The sequence below is a fragment of the Hyperoodon ampullatus genome (assembly GCF_949752795.1).
Source record: "Hyperoodon ampullatus genome assembly, chromosome: 3".
Classification (NCBI taxonomy): domain Eukaryota; kingdom Metazoa; phylum Chordata; class Mammalia; order Artiodactyla; family Ziphiidae; genus Hyperoodon; species Hyperoodon ampullatus.
Window position 1 is genome coordinate 53,316,445 of NC_136916.1, and position 18,063 is coordinate 53,334,507.

Sequence of the window (18,063 nt, forward strand, 5' to 3'; positions counted from 1 at the left end):
TTGTCAAAACCACAGAGGAAGGGCAGAGAGGATTTTGGAGTCTGGAGTATATGGTCAAGTCAGAGAGATAGGGAGAGAGGGCAGGGAGTAGTGAGGCCCTGGGCATACCTGGGTTAAACACTGGCTCTGGAGACTGGTTTGTAACATGGTCTGTCAGACCATATTAATGGGCACAATTAATGGGGACCCAGGGTAAGACAGGTGCCATCAAGCAACCGTAAAAAATGATTTGTAGACGGGCCTGGTTGGGGAGTTGGGAGCCAGCGAAATCTATAAGTAGAGATCAGTAACTGACCATCAGCGTGTGGTCTACCTGATGAAAGTGCATGGCATCTATGAGAAGGGAGGCCAGCTGACATATCAGAGCTCTGGGCTTCTGCCTCACAGTGATAGTAAAAATCCTGCCAACATGTCTGCCAGCTGCTTGGTTAAGTTGCCTCCTAGGCACCTGGCTTTCACGGAGAACATCTATTCTTCACTACCTTCACAGAAGCCATACTTTGGGTGGTCTCTACCTGTTTCTAAACTGGAAGAAGTCCATCAGGACTTTGGCTTTTGCTATATGGCTCTCTGCTTCTGTTCCATTTCTGATCCAAGGAGAGGTACAGAAGAGTGCATAAAACATATGTATAGTTTTTAAAAGAATGATAAAGTGAATTTATTGTAACCACCACTGGCTATGTCTTTTACATTCTTCTCTTTATATTTTTTTCTCTCACTGACATGTGCTTGGAATAGTGGGGGCCCCTATGATGGGAACTTCCAATACCATCTTGACAGGGTGCACCTGTCCACTCTAACAGCAGGTGGTGCTCCAGGAACCTCAGTGAGTTTCACTGCCAAACCCTCTGGGTCCTAAGATACACTGATCTCTTCAGGGTTGTAGGCTTTATGAACAGCCCGCCACTTTATAATTATTTAGCCCCAGTATCTTCTGACTAGATGTGGTTACTGTTACTGCGTTTTCCTTAAACAGTAGCTCAAGATGTTTATGCCTTTTTCTCTTGACAATAGCTTGTCAATTCAAGTCTGAAAATTCTGTCTCTACAAATTCCACCTGTAAGGAAAGACAGACCCATTTTATACACTGGGTATATTGTCCCAGTACTAAGGCTTACAGGCTTTCAAAAATCTTTGGGAAATATATATTTATTATTTATTTAAATAATTTTTAAAATATTTAAAATATTAAATATTTTAATTTTAAAAATAATAAAACATTTAAAGTAGATAGTATATATAATATTATATGTAATATATAAAAAATATTATATATCCCAAAGTATAAAGAGAAAATTGTAAAAATTGGAATGGATGTTTATCTTCAAAATTAACATAATTAACGGTTCAATTAGGATCATACACATTTTACATTTTGTAGTATTGATAATTTGAGGTTAGGTTTCTTATTTCACAAGAAGTTCTGATCATCTACAGCTGTCAGAAATCATAGCTAACTAAATTATATGATTTACTTTTGGATTAAAAGTTTTAAGTGCCAATTTTATTTTATTTATTTATTTTTAATTCTTTTTTTCTTTTTTTTTTTTTTTGGCTGCGTTGCATCTTCGTTGCTGCGCGAGGGCTTTCTTTAGTTGCCGCGAGCGGGGGCTGCTCTTCCTGCGCGGGCTTCTCACCGCGGTGGCTTCTCTTTGTTGTGGAGCACGGGTTCTAGGTGCTCAGGCTCAGTAGTTGTAGCACATGGGCTCAGTAGCTGTGGCTTGCAGGCTCTAGAGCGAAGGCTCAGTAGTTGTGGCGCACGGGCCCACTTGCTCTGCGGCATGTGGGATCTTTCCGGACCAGGGCTCGAACTCGTGTCCCCTGCGTTGGCAGGCGGATGCTTAACCACTGCGCCGCCAGGGAAGTCTGCAGATTTTATGTACAACTTTCTTTTTTTACAACAACAACCAAGTTTTTTAAAAAATATGAGGCGTAGATATAACAATATGTTTGATGTGGTATGGAGCTAGACTTTGAGAAGTAAGAGATTTTAAAGGGCCTCAGAGAAATGGAAGGAGCCCAAAAGAGACATAAAGAATGGATACAGTTAAGAGAGAAAAGAGGGCCCTGGGGGAAAATGAGACGCCTGCTGAGCGGCTGCTGTGTGCCAAGAGCTGTTGCAGGAGATGAAGATCCAAAAGTAAAAGTCAAGGCTCTGCAAAGGGTCACAGTCTGGTAAGAAATCAGATTAGTTCAGTGAAACCTAAGTGTTAAGTGTTGTTAAGGAGGCGTGCGCACTGGGGGTCTAGGTGTGGCGAGAGCTCCCATGGGGACGGGGACTAGGAAGGCTTCTCTGAGGAGGTGACACTTGATCTAAGGGGAGGCAGAGAAGGAAGAGTGTGTGTGTGTGGGGGGGAGAAAGATAAAGAAATATCAGGAGCCGAGGCAAAGGAAAAAAGGAAAAGAGGAAGGACTCGATGCGATCGGCGCTCCGGCCATCGGGCCTCGACTGCTAGGGCCTGAACGCGGTCACCGCCCCCTCCCCTCCTCCCCTCCCTTCCCCGCGCCTCTGCCGCCCGCCAGGCCTGCGCGAGCTCTGAAGCTGCCGGCTCGCCAGAGACGCCATGTACCGGCTCCTGTCAGCCGTGACAAACCGGGCCGCGACCCACGGGAGCTGCGCCTGGGGCTGCGGGCGGCGCGCAGCTCACCAGCGCGCCGGGCTGCCGCCGATTGGCCCCGGCTGGGTCGGGGGCCTCGGGTTGGGTCTGGGGCTGGCGCTCGGGGTGAAGCTGGCCGGCGGGCTGAGGGGTGCGTCCCCCGCGCCGCCCACCGCGGCCCCAGACCCCGAGACGCCGCCTCAGGCCGAGCCGCTGCCGCCGCAGGAGCAGCCCCTCGCCCAGTGGTCTCCGCAGACCCCGCCGCCGCCGCACTCCAGGTGCTTTGCCAGAGCCATCGACCGCAGCCGCGACCTCCTGCACAGGATCAAGGTGCGGCGACGGGGGGCGTAGGCGGCCGGGAACCCGGCGCCCCACCCCCGGCGTCACCCCGGCATGAGGCCGTTTGGTGGTCATCTCTCGGGGCGAGCGGACGCCACCCCGGGCGGCTGGATGCCCGCGGTCGGCTTCCGAGAAAGACTTCCCGTTTCCCGACCTCCCGGCCACGGTCAGACGCTCTCGGGGGGTTGCCCAAGTCGGGGCGGAGGTCACGGCCCGCCTCGGGGTCCGCCCCTTCCCCTCAGTGCTCCCAGCGGGCACACCCCTCACGGTTAACGGCCGGCCGAGCCGAGGTGGGCGGGGCCTGAGCCGAGGTGGGCGGGGCCCCGAGCCGAGGGAAACCCCACCAGAGGAAGGCGCTGGCGGACGTGCGAGGGATTTCGGCCTGTCTTTGACCTGTTCTTTGCCCTTGGCTCTTAGGATGAGGTGGGCGCACCGGGCATTGTGGTTGGAGTCTCTGTAGATGGAAAAGAAGTCTGGTCAGAAGGTGGGCTCAGAATAGTTTTATTTATTGACTTGTTTTGTGCCAGTCGGTGAATGAAATCTTGATGTGTTACTGTTTGGCGTGAATCCCACGAAGTGCTGCTCAGTTTTAATAAAACCATACATAACTGTAGAGAAAACTAACAAACTAAAGAATTGGACTTTCTATAAACAGCAAGGTTTAAAGTGTGACTCTGTTGAGTAAACTGAAGTCTTAAAAATGGTTTGTTGTATTCTCAAAGTGGTGTATAGAACGGTCTGTTAACTGCACATTTGTAGATAACCTTTATGACTAGATAAAACGTCAGAATTTAATGTTTTTTTTTTTAGTTCGGTCAACAATTTACTGAGTCCCCCATTCTGTAAAATGCACTGTACTAAGAACAAGGGAGGGATATATATGATTCCTTGTCCTTAATGAGCTTACAATCTACTTTATTAGGTTTTTCTTTTTTTTTTTTTTTTTTTTTTTTTTTACTATGCAGAGGTGTCAGCTATTTTTTCAAACAAAAAGCTAGCAGCTTTGGAAGAGAGACTTCTAATCATTTTATGATACTTCTATCAAAGCATTTTATAATTTGATTTACTTTTTCATTGCACACAAATTGGTCCAACTCATCACAGCAGGTTTTTAGGAACCCAACTTTTTGGAAATGTTGTTTCAGACATCATTTAGAGGAAGTAGTACCTTTAGAAGTTTATAGGAGCAGTAAGGTTTTGAATTTAAAGAAAAATGATTCTTCCTTCAAGTCTTAAGTGTACCCCGATCAACATTTATGACAGATATTGTAATCCAAAATTATATAAAAGTCAGCTCTATAGGTAAGGGCTTTGTTTTTATGCAGATATTTTTCAGCATAATTTACATTTACAAGTGAAAATAATTATTGTATGCCTTTTTGTTCTTTTCAGATCTCAGTTCTTTGTATGTCTCAGATTTCCACATCTTTATCCTGTAGAAGATGAAAACAAACTTAAAATATTTTCTAGAAGGAGCTTTAAATTAGCAGTACATTGTTTTTCTTCTGACTTGCAGCTGAATTAAATTGATGATTAACTAGGTTGGGTTTGCAGGGCATCTTTTCACATTTGTTTTTATTGGTTATTTTAAGGAATTCAGTAGAAACTCACTCAAAAATCAAGAATAAGTGTAATCTGAAGAACAATGATATTTTCTTTAAAGAATGTAGAGTAACTTATTTAAAATGTGGAATAACCAAATTGTATAGATAAGCTAAGAAACATTAGTAACTGAATCAGAAAATTACTGTTGTGTACAGTGTACAATTTCAGTTTAGTTATAAGGTTAAATTGTTAGGCTTACTGTTGTCAGTATTGCTAAGACTCATCCCTTATATGTTGAGTTTTAATTAACTTATACAAGTGGAATATCTTTTCCTTTAGATAAACACATAGAATGTTTTAAGATAGTATTATTACAGTTTTTGAAGGCTCCTTTGACCATGAAGCCTATTAATAGTGACTTTTTGCTTTTTTTCCCAAAGGTTTAGGTTATGCTGATGTTGAGAACCGTGTACCGTGCAAGCCAGAGACAGTTATGAGAATTGCCAGTATCAGCAAAAGCCTCACCATGGTTGCTATTGCCAAATTGTGGGAAGCAGGGAAACTGGATCTTGATATTCCTGTACAACATTATGTTCCTGAATTCCCAGAAAAAGAGTATGAAGGTGAAAAGGTAATAAATCTCGCAGTTCATTTTTCTAATGACATTTAAGTGGTTTAAAAGCTTTCATAGGATTCTTTGGTTTGTTTTAATTATTGTTAATGGATTAAAGTTTTGTTTTAACCAGATGATAACCGAGTGGGTATTTTTCTGAAATTTGAGGCTAAAGGTGTGTACATGACACATTATTCTAGCAGCAGTTTAAAATGGAAAATATTGCTGAAACATTATTCCAGGGCTACTAACTTTTTATTACGCAGTTTAATATTGTAAATGAATTTTCATGTTTTTACAATTAGGTTTCTGTCACAACAAGATTATTGATTTCCCACTTAAGTGGAATTCGTCATTATGAAAAGGACATGAAAAAGGTGAAAGAAGAGAAAGCTTATAAAGCCTTGAAGATGATAAAAGGGACTATGGAATCTGACCAAGAAAAAGAGTTAAAAGTAAAAGGAGGCAAAAGTAATGAAAAGAATGACTTTGCTAAAGCTAAGATAGAGCAAGATAATGAAGCCAAAGGCCGAAATTCAAAACCTTGCAAGAAAAAGAATGATTTTGAACAAGGCGAATTATATTTGAAAGAAAAATTTGAAAATTCAATTGAATCCCTAAGATTATTTAAAAATGACCCTTTGTTCTTTAAACCTGGTGAGTGTTAATTTTTTCTTTTTACAAAGTCATCATTACTGAAGTATTAATTTTCAGAAAATGCAAAATGATGCCATCCTGAGTGCATTCATTGTGGTTGATGATTATGGCATGGGTGTTGTTGTCAGATGTTTGCTTTTTTGTCTGTAGTTCTTAACAAAGCCTAGCATCCAGGCAGCTAGTTGTTCATTGGAGGCTACCTAGACATTTAGAGGATTCTCAGTATCAAGATATTCATGGAAAAAATTAAATATTGGAATAATTCTCCAAATAAAATCTAAACTGAAGTTGGCATGATAAAGCATTGCTAATATTTTAGTATTTCATTAGTATTTAACTTAGTAATTAAATTGTTCAACTTCTTTTGTGCTTTCATTTCTTAAAGAAATTAGTATGCATCAACTAAGATTTATTTCCCAAAAAGCTGATCTATAAAAATAACTTTTTCTGTATATTTTTTGACATGATGCCTACTGAAACCACTTTATCTTTAAATTTATTGCAGGTTTATGTACTTGTATTCCATTTTCATTTTAAAACTTGTTTGTGGGAATTCCCTGGTGGTCCAGTGGTTAGGGCTCTGTGCTTCCATGGCAGGGGGCACGGGGTTCGTCCCTGGTTGGGGAACTAAGATCCCACAGGCTGCGCGGTACAGTCAAAAAAAACAAACAAAAAAACTGATAAGTATGTGGATCATCATTTTATTCTTGTGTTAGAGACATGGAATGAGCAGGGCCACTGCAAAGTTGACTAAATTTGTTAATATATCATCCATGATCTTTACCTAAATGCTAAAGTAAAATATTCCAGTTTTAAAGATATGCCAATTTTCAGTGAGAAAATATTTTACGTGTTTTTAAATAATAATGAAGCATTTTCTTTTTTTTCCCCCTTAAAATGATGTCTCAAGGTAGTCAGTTTTTGTATTCGACTTTTGGCTATACCCTATTGGCAGCCATAGTAGAAAGAGCTTCAGGATATAAATATTTGGACTATATGCAGAAAATATTCCATGACTTGGATATGCTGACAACTGTGCAGGAAGAAAATGAGCCAGTGATTTACAATAGAGCAAGGTAAATGAATACCTTTTGGTGTGTCTGGCTGTATCACATCTTTACATTGTTATCAATTTAAAGTCACATTTTGCTTGTCTCCATTCCAAAATCAACTTGCCACATTTTGGGAGCTTTTCTACATGTCTATTTTTTCACCTATAATGTAAGGAAAATAAAATTTATTTTATTTTTCAAATACACATATATTTGAAGTACCCCAAGATCCTTAGGTGAAAGATAGCAATAATTTAAGCACATGAATAATTAAACCAAAATTGCACCCATCACGGGCATCTATAATTTGCTCTTCCATCATCCCTTTTTTTACGTTTTCGTTAATGCTTTATTTACCTTTTATTTTTTTAATTGTTTTTTTAATTTTGAAATTATCTCATACTTATAGAAAAGTTACACAAAGTAGTACAAAGAATTTTCATATACGCTTCAACCACATTCCCCACATGTTAATCATTTTACCACACTGCTTTATCTGTCAGTCTCTATGTTATTTTTTTCTCGGCCATTTGGAAATCATTTGCAGACATGGTGCCCCTTATACTTAAATGGTACCCATAAATACTTGAATGTGTATTTTCTAAAGATAAGGACATCCAGGAAATTAATATCAACACAAGGTTCATATCAAATCTACAGACCTTATTCAAATTTTGCTAGTTGTCCCAATAATGTCCTTTATAACAAAAGGAAAAAAACTTTTTTTTCCTGGTGCAGAGTCTAATATAAGCTCACACATTGCATTTAGTCGTCAAGTCTCTCAGAAGTCACATGAGTTCAATTTGTTCCATTACTGGTGATGGTAATTTTAAACACTTTGTTGAGGTGGTATATACCAGGTTTCCCCACTGTAAAAGTTTGAAAATCATTTTATTGAAATATATCAAACTAAAATTTTATCATAATTTTTACAAGTAATTTGTAAAAAAAATTTCATTGGAAGAGAATTTGGGGACTAAAGACTAACATGAGTTTTACTGTTATGGTGTTTTCTTTTCCATTTTACTCTTATTATTATTTGGTTTGTTAGAAAGGTAACAACACATTTAACTGTTTAAGTGCTGTTACTTTTACTTTTTACGTTTCCATTAGAGAACATGCTTTACAAATGGCTTAATGGTACTTGAGTAAATGAAATGGTAGATTTTGTAGCTTTATCCTCCTATCCCCATACTAGTTTAGTTCAATTTTCTGTTGTATTTAGTTAAATTACCATTTTTAAATTACCAGCTTATTCAAAAGGATCAAATATGCATTGCAAATCAGCCTGAAAGAAGTTTTTTTTGAACCTAAAAGAAATTAGGTTAGCAGCAAGCAATGAATTTTAATTTTTAAATGGCCTGTAGTTTTTTTATTTGGGGTGGTTTTTTTAAATATTTATTTATTTATTTGGTTGAGCTGGGTCTTAGTTGTGGCAGGCGGGCTCCTTAGTTGCAGCTTACGGGCTCCTTACTTGCAGCTCACAGGCTCCTTAGTGTGGCATGCGAACTCTTAGTTTCATCATGCATGTGGGATCTAGTTCCCTGACCAGGGATCGAACCTGAGCCTCCTGCATTGGCAGCATGGAGTCTTAACCACTGCTCCACAGGGAAGTCCCTGTAGTTTTTTTCTTTTTTATTCTCTCTCTTTTTTTTTTATTGAAGTGTAGTTGATTTACAATGTTGTGCTAATTTCTGCTGTATAGCAAAGAGACTCAGTTATACACATATATGCATTCTTTTTTTATATTCTTTTCCATTATGTTTTATCCCAGGAGATTATGGATACAGTCCCCTGTGCTATACAGTAGGACCTTGTTGTTTATTTTAAATGTAATAGTTTGCATCAACTAACCCCAAACTCCCAGTCCATCCCTCTCCCTTCCTCACCACCCTTGGCAACCACAAGTCTGTTCTCTATGTCTGTGAGTCTGTTTCTGTTTTGTAGATAGGTTCATTTGTGCCATATTTTAGATTCCACATATAAGTGATATCATATGGTATTTGTCTTTCTCTTTCTGACTTAACTTCACTTAGTATGATAATCTCTAGTTGCATCCATGTTGCTGCAAATGGCATTATTTCATTCTTTTTTTATGGCTGAGTAGTATTTCATTGTATATATGTACCACATCTTCTTTATTCATCTGTTGCTGGACATTTAGATTGTTTCCGTGTCTTGGCTATTGTGAATAGTGCTGCTATGAACATAGGGGTGCATGTATCTTTTTGAATTACAGTTTTATCCAGGTATATGCCCAGGAGTGGGATTGCTGGGTCATATGCTAACTCTATTTTTAGTTTTTTGAGGAACCTCCATACGGTTTTCCATAGTGGCTGCACCAACTTACATTCCCCAGCAACAGGGTAGGAGGATTCCCTATTCTCCACACCCTCTCCAGCATTTGTTATTTGTAGACTTTGTAATGATGGAAATGGCCTGTAGTTTTCAACCACTTCAGACAGTGTTTATTATTTTTAGGTCCAACATTATATTCTACTGGAAAGCATAAGAAAAAATGACATATACCTGAAGTTGTCAGTTGAATCTAGAAAAGATTCTCTAATAAAGGTGGCATAGACGCATGACCTTATTTTGATTCAAATCTAGGCATTTGATAACAGATGCCTACACTTACATATAAGGGAGATTCATTGAACCTCTTTTCTCAGCTGAAAATTAAGGCTCCATGAATGTGCAGACTGCAAGGCAACTATCATTTGCTGTTTTCTTAATAAGTGATTAATTTATGATGCACAGAAATCAAAATATGGCATATGATGGTGAGTTAATTTCATTTTATCTCCCATTCTTTGAAAAAGGCAGTGGGTTTCTGTTTCTACTTTTAAAGGTTCCTGTCAACTCTGGGTTTTTTCCTTAGGTTTTAGTTGTGCCCAATGGTGCTAAAGGGGTAAGTGATTCATTTTAGGTAGATTAAATAGGCTGAAGAAATAAAATAGGACACTAAAAGAAGAAGGAAATATGTTACCAAGGAAAATGTTCTGTCTATTTGCTTTGTTTTTATTTTACTTGCTAAAATATCTGTTTGGGCCTCTAAAGCTCAACTCTGATTCTTTTTTTATTTTTGTAGTAATTATTTCAAAAGAGCTTAGTAATTATTTCACCAGCTTTGGGGAGAAGTTCAGGGACTAAAAGAAATCTTCTCAAAGATGTGTGTTTTTAAAAAAAACCTTAAAGTAAAATTTACTAAATGCATATGTTTCTGTTCATTTGTTTTATGGTACCATTGTACAAGAAATAAAGTTTCCAGCAAAAGTTTGCAGCTTTGTTGTCTAGTCTACTGACCCCTTGGAATAATCATAAATTAAATATGTTTACATTATCTTTAGAGTTACTGTATCCCAAGAGTAAATATTTATCATCTTTATCATTTCTCTGTATGTATGTGTGTGTGTTTAAAATAGTGCCTCCCAGTGCCGGTCACCTGTTTAAGGTATTCCCCCAGAATCCCACTCCAAAATACTACTTACATTTCTTTGGCCAGGATTTTAGCAACAGGCTACATTCCGCTGTAAGGAATGCAGAGAAATTAGTTTTTAGCTGGGTGCACTGTTGTCCTGAATAAAACTGGGGTTTCTTAAATGGAAGAATAGGAACATTGATTCTGTATATGCAAATAGATATATTGATTCTGTATTTTAAGTATACTCTGTATAGCCAAGTAAACTAAATAACTCTTTAAGCAAAGACCACAGGGGAATGGAGTGAATGTTCTTGCCACTGAAAGACATTCAGTTTGTTGATGGGGGACTCCTTAGTCAGTGCATTAGCTTATTATTAGAGTCTGTTCATATTTTCTCTGTGTTTGGCACAATACTTGCAACAAAATTCTCTTTCATAGTTGGATAGGACCAAAATCAAATAAAATGAATGTTTTCTGAAGGGTTTGCTATATTTTGACAGTATAGGTATGGTCTTTACCTTCTCTTATTATCTTAATTATTATTTATTATCTTTATTTTCTAGAGTATCTTCTAAAATTAAGCATTGTTCCTTATGAAGCTCTTTTTTATGCCTTTAGCTGATGGACTCTAATAGTAGGTTCAGTCCATGTTAATGCTAAATGTTAGAGTGGGATTGGGTGTTTATAATATGCATTTTAACGTCTGTGGTTTTTTTAACTTCTCATAGCAATAAAATACAAAGTGATGCATAATTGTTTGTAAAGGCATTTAAGAAGCTTTTAAAATTTTATTTTGAATTTATAAGTTTGTAGATGTATATTTCTGTGATAATATAATCTTGTGCAGAAACTAGGGATTCTTAAATAAGTAGGGAGAGGCTGTTTGTCATCTGGCATCATTTCATCAATTATTCAGTTACAAAGATGTCCCAGTAACTTAAGAACTTGTGTCTATAATTCCATTCTTTTTAGTGCAGACATTCCTTAAGAATTTGAGATAGTAAAGTTATCATTCAGCTGAACAAAATTATTTTCATGAGAAGTCATTAATTTGTCCTCTGTGAAAAGGAATTAAAAGATTAAAGTCTGAATTTACCTTTTTAAAGTTTAGAATTCTAGATTAAAGTCTAAAATTCTCCATAAATTTATATTTTAAAAGAGGAGTGACTGAGTCATCCTAATTTCCAGCCTTGATGTAGGTGCTTTGAAATGCTTTATTAAAAGTTGCACAAAGCTGATTATTAACCAAAATAGATTGGTAGTTCTCTCCTACTTTACAAACTTGGAGTTCACTCTAATAAATATATTTCTCAGTGAGAAAACATTTTTGTTATTCTGTTATGTGGCTTCTTTGAGATTTGATTGGCTGGAAATACAAGTGTAATCAGAGTTGGGGCAGAAAGTAATGGGGACCTAAAATACAGGAGTGGCCATAGGAATGGAAGGAGGGAGAAAGGTTGGACAGAAAGCTGAGGTTGAACGAGGATTTATCATTATTGGATATGACAGATTTGAGGGCAAGAGAGGCAAGAAAGGTTTTATGGAGAGGAGAAATATACGAAGGTTCAGAAGAGAGTAGTTTTGGACATGTTCATTTTGAGAACTGAGTAGACTACGTATCAAATCATTGGTTCTCAGGAGAGCATATTAAGATCCTCTGTAGACATTTTTCTTTTTTTTAACCTCCAGAGCACATACCTGTGGTCACTACTGCCTCACCCAATATTATGACTTGGACTTTTGGGGGACATATAAAAATCTTGACAGAAGAAAGAGGAGTCCTTTTTCAAATTATATATGCCCACTGTCGCTTTAAAGTTATGAATTTTGAAGGGAGGGATGAGGCCCACTGCTGATTCTGATAAACAACATTGAGAAAAAAAACAAATCTGAGAATTATTAATGCTAGTAGAAAATCTGATGGTAAATTTGGAACAGAGTTTGTGATACAGCTGCAGTTTTGTACTTATCTGTGTATAAGAGAAGATCTGGGACACTGGAACCACTGGTGATTGGAGGGATACGGGGAATCATAGGATTGAGAGTGAGAAGAGAGAGCGCAAAGTGGCCTGCTGGGAGTGTCAGCGAAGTGCTGGGTCACAGTGCTACAGGGGCAGTTAGAATGAGGACCATAAAAAGGGAATTAGAAGATCTTGATAACCCTCAAGAGAACTGTTTAGTAGAGATGGGGGAACAAGCCAGGTTTTACAGAATTGAATGAATGGAGAGGGTGAGTGCATGGAAACAGCAGGTGTGGACTGTCTCATGTAGTTTGGCAATAAATGAGAATGAAAGGACTGGTAGCTGGAAGCTGTAACAGGGGTAAAATAAAAAAGAAAAGGGTTTTTTTTCCTTAGGATATAGAAAACTAGAGCATTTTGTGAACTAAGGTGAAGGAGTCAAAATTCGTAGCATGGCGCAGAAAGTCCTTTGTGAGCTGTGCCCTGTCCCATATCTACTCCTCCGGCATCACCTTTTAAAGCTCTCTGCTTCAGTCAAACTGAACTATTTTGCTCCCCAGCAAAGTGAGGAACCATTTCAACAAGGCTAGCTCTCACTAGTGCTCAGGATTCCTCACATCCATCTTGCTAGTCATCCCACAACCTGTTACTCAAAGCGATATTGGAATCACGTGGGAGCTTGTTAGAACTGCAGAATTTGGGGCCCTCCCCAGATGTACTGAAGCAGAATCTGCATTGTAACAAAATCTCCAGGTGATTCATATGGTGCTCTGAAATTTAAGAACTGTCCCACAAGATTATTGGACAGTTAGCCCTTTGAGAGCAGCCACGGGTGTATGGTTTTTCCTTTCTCTCCAGTGCCTTGCAAGGGGTCTCTATTAAATACTAGCCAACAAATGATGCTTTCATGTGTTCAACATATTGAACAAGTACTTAGTGGATGGCCAGTACTGTTCTAGATAGGGGAAGCATCAATGAACCAGGTAGATAAGATTCCTGCCTTTATGAAACTTACGTTCTATAGGAAGAGACAGACAAATATGTAAACTAAGAATCTCAGATATGAGAAGAAAATAGAACAGGGTGATGGGATATAGAGGGAGAGGATGTTAGTGGGGAGATCTATTTAAAATATATCGGTTTTAGGCCATGTTTGTTGAGTTGAAACATGAATAATAAGGAAAGCTAGTGTGCCTTATTGCAAATACAGAAAGAAGTCTGGCATGAAAGAAGTAAGGCAAGATGTTGTACGTGATGAGGTCAAATAGGTAAGCAAGGGCTAAATTATACTGGACAATGAGTATCAATGCCTTTAGACCCACTGCCTCTTAATTTAACAAATATGTTATAACACCTCCTTTAATATCTGAAATGAAAGAGATCATATAACCTATACTCAATACTCTAACTAAAATATAAAGAAGAAATAAAAGGAATATTTATAATTTATAATAAATAATAGATATCTCAATATGATAATGTTTACTCACAACAACACGAGAAGACATAATAAAGTCAACTGCAACTTAATACATAAAATTACTTTAAATGTGACAACAAAATGCAGACCAATACAGGTTTATTGCATTGGTGCTTCAACTCATGTTCTTGGTGGCTAACTCTGGCTAAAGTTTTGAGCAAAATAGAGTGTGATCTTCAATTTTCACAGTGGTTACATTCAAGAAAAATAAATTGTAGAGTACAAAGTACTTCGTATTTACATATAAAATGGTGAGGGTTCTAGGCTCAGCTAGTTATAAACAGATTCTTTACTTACCTGGGTATCTCGTAGGATAGTTGATCTCACAGGATATAGGAGAATGCACCACTGTGTGGGACTTTGCCATACACCACAGGACATTAGGACCCTTGGGCCCCTATCCACTAAATGTCAGTAAGAGCCCTCTAATAATTGTGACAACTAAAAAAATGCCTCTTAAAAACAATAGCAAAATTTTTAAAAATTGGATGATGATGTAAATGCATTTTAAGATGGGAGTTTCTAACTCACTTTGGATGGCCTCAATCTTCTCAGTAAAAGGACTGGGCCTGAGATAGGGCAGAGGACTGAGGGTGGAGGAGATTGGGAATACCTATTATGAAGAGTATACCAAGGAGTACCCAGGAAAAGAATAAAAGGATTTGAGAACAGCAGTAAAGACCCTTAGCAAGAGTGTGAATTTATACCAGTTAGCTTTGTTATATGAATTCCTGGAGCCTTTCTTGATAGATAAGGGGTACCTAGATTTATTTAGGATTGATGGATTGTTGTAGTGTTAGTTCAAAAGAGTGCTAATGAGACCACAGCTGAAATAGTTGAAACGGCTGATATAGTTCAGCCTAGAAGAGAAAATCAGGGGAAACCACTGGGAACTAAAAGACTTGGGAAAATTGGGACAACTCAAGGGGGATGGTTGAAGGTCCCATTGAGGGCAGAAAGCAGGTTCATTTGGAGAGCTGGAAGGGTTGGAAGTCATAGTCCTAGGAAGAAATGTCTGAGTTTGAGACCTTAATGATAAAACAGTTTAAAGTGATGGTGAGACTCAGGTCTGACAGTGCTTATGAATAGCCAAGTTAGGATGAAGATGAAGGTCATTACGGGTGAGACTGTCAGCAACTGAAAACCTAAGAACACCATTTTTTAAAATAAATTTATTTTATTATTTATTTTTGGTTGCATTGGGTCTTCATTGCTACGCGCGGCTTTCTCTAGTTGTGGCGAGCAAGGGCTACTCTTCGTTGTGGTGAGCGGGCTTCTCGTTGCAGAGCACGGGCTCTAGGCACGCGGGCTTCAGTAGTTGTGGCATGCAGGCTCAGTAGTTGTGGCTCACAGGCTCTAGAGTGCAGTCTCAGTAGTTGTGGCGCACGGGCTTAGTTGCTCCACAGCATGTGGGATCTTCCCAGACCAGGGCTCGAACCTGTGTCCCCTGCATTGGCAGGTGGATTCTTAACCACTGTGCCACCAGGGAAGCCCTAAGACACCATTTTAATATGAAACTTGAAAGGAATGAGGCTCATGAGCCAAGTGTCCTTTTTTTGTTTATTTTGTGATTTCATTTCATGTACCTAATGTTTATGGTACCGTCTCCTCATATTAGAATGGAAACCCCATGAGGTTATTCTCTTTTGTTTACACTTTATCCCAACATCCAAACAGTGCCTGGCACATAGTGAGTGTTCCATCAATAACTGTTGAATGCTTGAATGAATAACAGCTATCATTTATTAAGTACCTATCAGAAATATGCAAAGTGCTTTATACATTTATTTCTAACTCTGCAAAGTAGATGTTTTTGTCCCCATTTTACAAATTAGGATGGAAGCAGAGAGGCAATAGACTGCCTGGATTTTAATCCATCTCTGGTTCTTAAAAACTCTATGGCTTTGGACAAGTTATTTATATTCTCTGTGCCTCAGTTTCCTCATCTGTAAAACAGGAATTATAATATGACCTACCTCCTAACATTGTTACAAGAATAAATTAGCTCATACTTATATAGTTCTTAGAACAATGCCTGGAACATAGTAAGAACTGTATAAGTCAGGGGTCCCCAACCCCCGGGCCACGGACCGTTACCGGTCTGTGGCCTATTAGAAACTGGGCCGCACAGCAGAAGGTGAGCGGCGGGCCAGTGAGCGAAGCTTCATCTGTATTTACAGCCGCTCCGCATCGCTTGCATTACCGCCTGAGCTCCGCCTCCTGTCAGATCAGCGGCAGCATTGCATTCTCATAGGAGCGCGAACCCTACTGTGAACTGCGCATGTGAGGGATCTAGGTTGCGCCCTCCTTATGAGAATCTAATGCCTTATGATCTGAGATGGAGCTGAGGCGGTGATGCTAGCGCTGGGGAGTGGCTGCAAATACAGATTATCATTAGCAGAGAGGTTTGACTACACAGAGACCATAATAAATCAACTGCTTGTAGACTCATATCAAAACCCTATCAGTGAGTGGCAAGTGAAAACACACTCAGGGCTCCCACTGATTCTGCATTATGGTGAGTCATATAATTATTTCATTATATATTACAATGTAATAATAATAGAAATAAATTGCACAATAAATGTAATGTGGTTGAATCATCCTGAAACCATCCCCCCTCCTCCCCGGTCCGTGGAAAAATTGTCTTCCATGAAACTGGTCCCTGGTGCCAAAAAGTTTGGGGACCGCTGGTATAAGTGTTTGTTAATCAAATCAAATAAGCATAGCCAGTAAGGGTGAGAGTTGGGATTCAAACTGAGATTTGCCAACTCCTGCTTCTTCCACTACACCAAGAAAGTACCACATCACATCATTATACACAGTATCTCTATGTATTTTTAACCAGGAGAAATAGCCTCCTTACAAATATTAACCTTATTTCTGAACATCCCCATATGTACATTTTCAGTTATAAAATTTACATGTGGCACATGATTCATTGAGCCCAGGGACTGAAAATGTCTACCAAACATTAGGTGTTTCTGCATGTGCACAGGGAAAATATATATCATGTGTAGTACTAATCAGTACATTTTTTACAGGTATTAGAAGTTTGATACACTTAGCATGGGCAAGCCTTGCCAATAGAAAAAACAACCCACTTTCTATACTTTAATTACTCAGTTATCTCTGTTTCATTTGATTTGAATCATACTGAAAATTAGTGGTTAGTTTCTGAGAAAGTATGTTCACTACAGTGAAATACAATCTGTCTCATGTATACATTTTCCTATTCATCTTCATGTATAAAGTCAATAATAGACAATCAAATTTTTAATGACTATTCTTATTTCATTTTAGATTTTATGTTTACAATAAAAAGAGACGTCTTGTCAACACACCTTATGTGGATAACTCCTATAAATGGGCTGGTGGTGGATTTCTGTCTACAGTAGGTGACCTTCTGAAATTTGGGAATGCAATGCTGTATGGTTACCAAGTCGGGCTGTTTAAGGACTCAAATGAAAATCTTTTACCTGGATATCTCAAACCAGAAACAATGCTTATGATTTGGACACCAGTGCCTAACACAGAGATGTCTTGGGATAAAGAGGGTAAATATGCAATGGCATGGGGTGTTGTGGAAAAGAAGCAAACATATGGTTCTTGTAGGAAGCAACGGCATTATGCCTCACACACTGGAGGTGCAGTGGGTGCCAGTAGTGTCCTACTGGTCCTTCCTGAAGAACTGGATGCAGAAGTTATAAATAACAAGTGTCCCCCAAGAGGAACAGTTGTTTCTATCATATGCAACATGCAATCTGTTGGCCTCAACAACACTGCTTTAAAGATTGCTCTGGAATTTGATAAAGACAGATCAGACATGCCTTAACATCACAGGTGCATAATGAGCCGTTATGGTTTTGTTTTTGTTTGTTTGTTTTTTTGAAACATTAAAGTCCCCAAATACATGAGATTTTAAAGAATAAATTTGTAATAGAGTATAATTGAATGCAGAGAATTAGGTACCTCTAATTGCTTAATTTTGTAATTGTCTTTTATTGTAAGATGAGTTCTTTATACTCAGGGAAGTAACTATATTTTTACTTTTTGAAAAAAGTGTTAATTCTTGAAATAAAATATTCTGATAAAAATGTACTTTTTAAATGTGTAATATAGAGAAAATCTCATTTGACTGGAACCTCATAATATTGTTCCTTTAATATGACAGCAGAAACAAGATTATGAGACATGGTATATTAGTTATCTATTGCAGCTTCAAAGAACACACATTTATTATCCCATGGTTTCTGAGGCTCAGGAATTCAGGAGTAGATTGGCTGGGTGGGTCTGGCACCAGGGTCTGTAATGAGGTTTCAGATAAGATGTTGTAGTCTTCTAAAGACTTCTCTGGTCCTGGAGGAAATCCTTCCCAAATGGCTCATTCACTCA

General features: G+C 38.6%; 1 protein-coding gene across 2 annotated transcripts; it reads left to right on the top strand.

The window, feature by feature from the left end:
* Positions 1-2,564: 2,564 nt before the first annotated feature.
* On the top strand, positions 2,565-17,755 carry LACTB (lactamase beta; the record flags this gene model as incomplete). 2 transcript variants are annotated; one of them, XM_079701299.1, is made up of 6 exons in its annotated part: positions 2,565-2,927; positions 3,354-3,420; positions 4,922-5,112; positions 5,400-5,755; positions 6,666-6,827; positions 16,972-17,755. In XM_079701299.1, the coding sequence occupies 6 exons, from the start codon at positions 2,565-2,567 to the stop codon at positions 17,501-17,503; spliced, it is 1,671 nt and encodes a 556-aa protein (XP_079557425.1). The 2 variants fall into 2 exon arrangements, with proteins under 2 accessions (XP_079557425.1, XP_079557426.1); XM_079701300.1 differs by lacking the exon at positions 16,972-17,755 and having other exon boundaries at positions 5,400-5,751; positions 6,666-6,712.
* Positions 17,756-18,063: the final 308 nt, after the last annotated feature.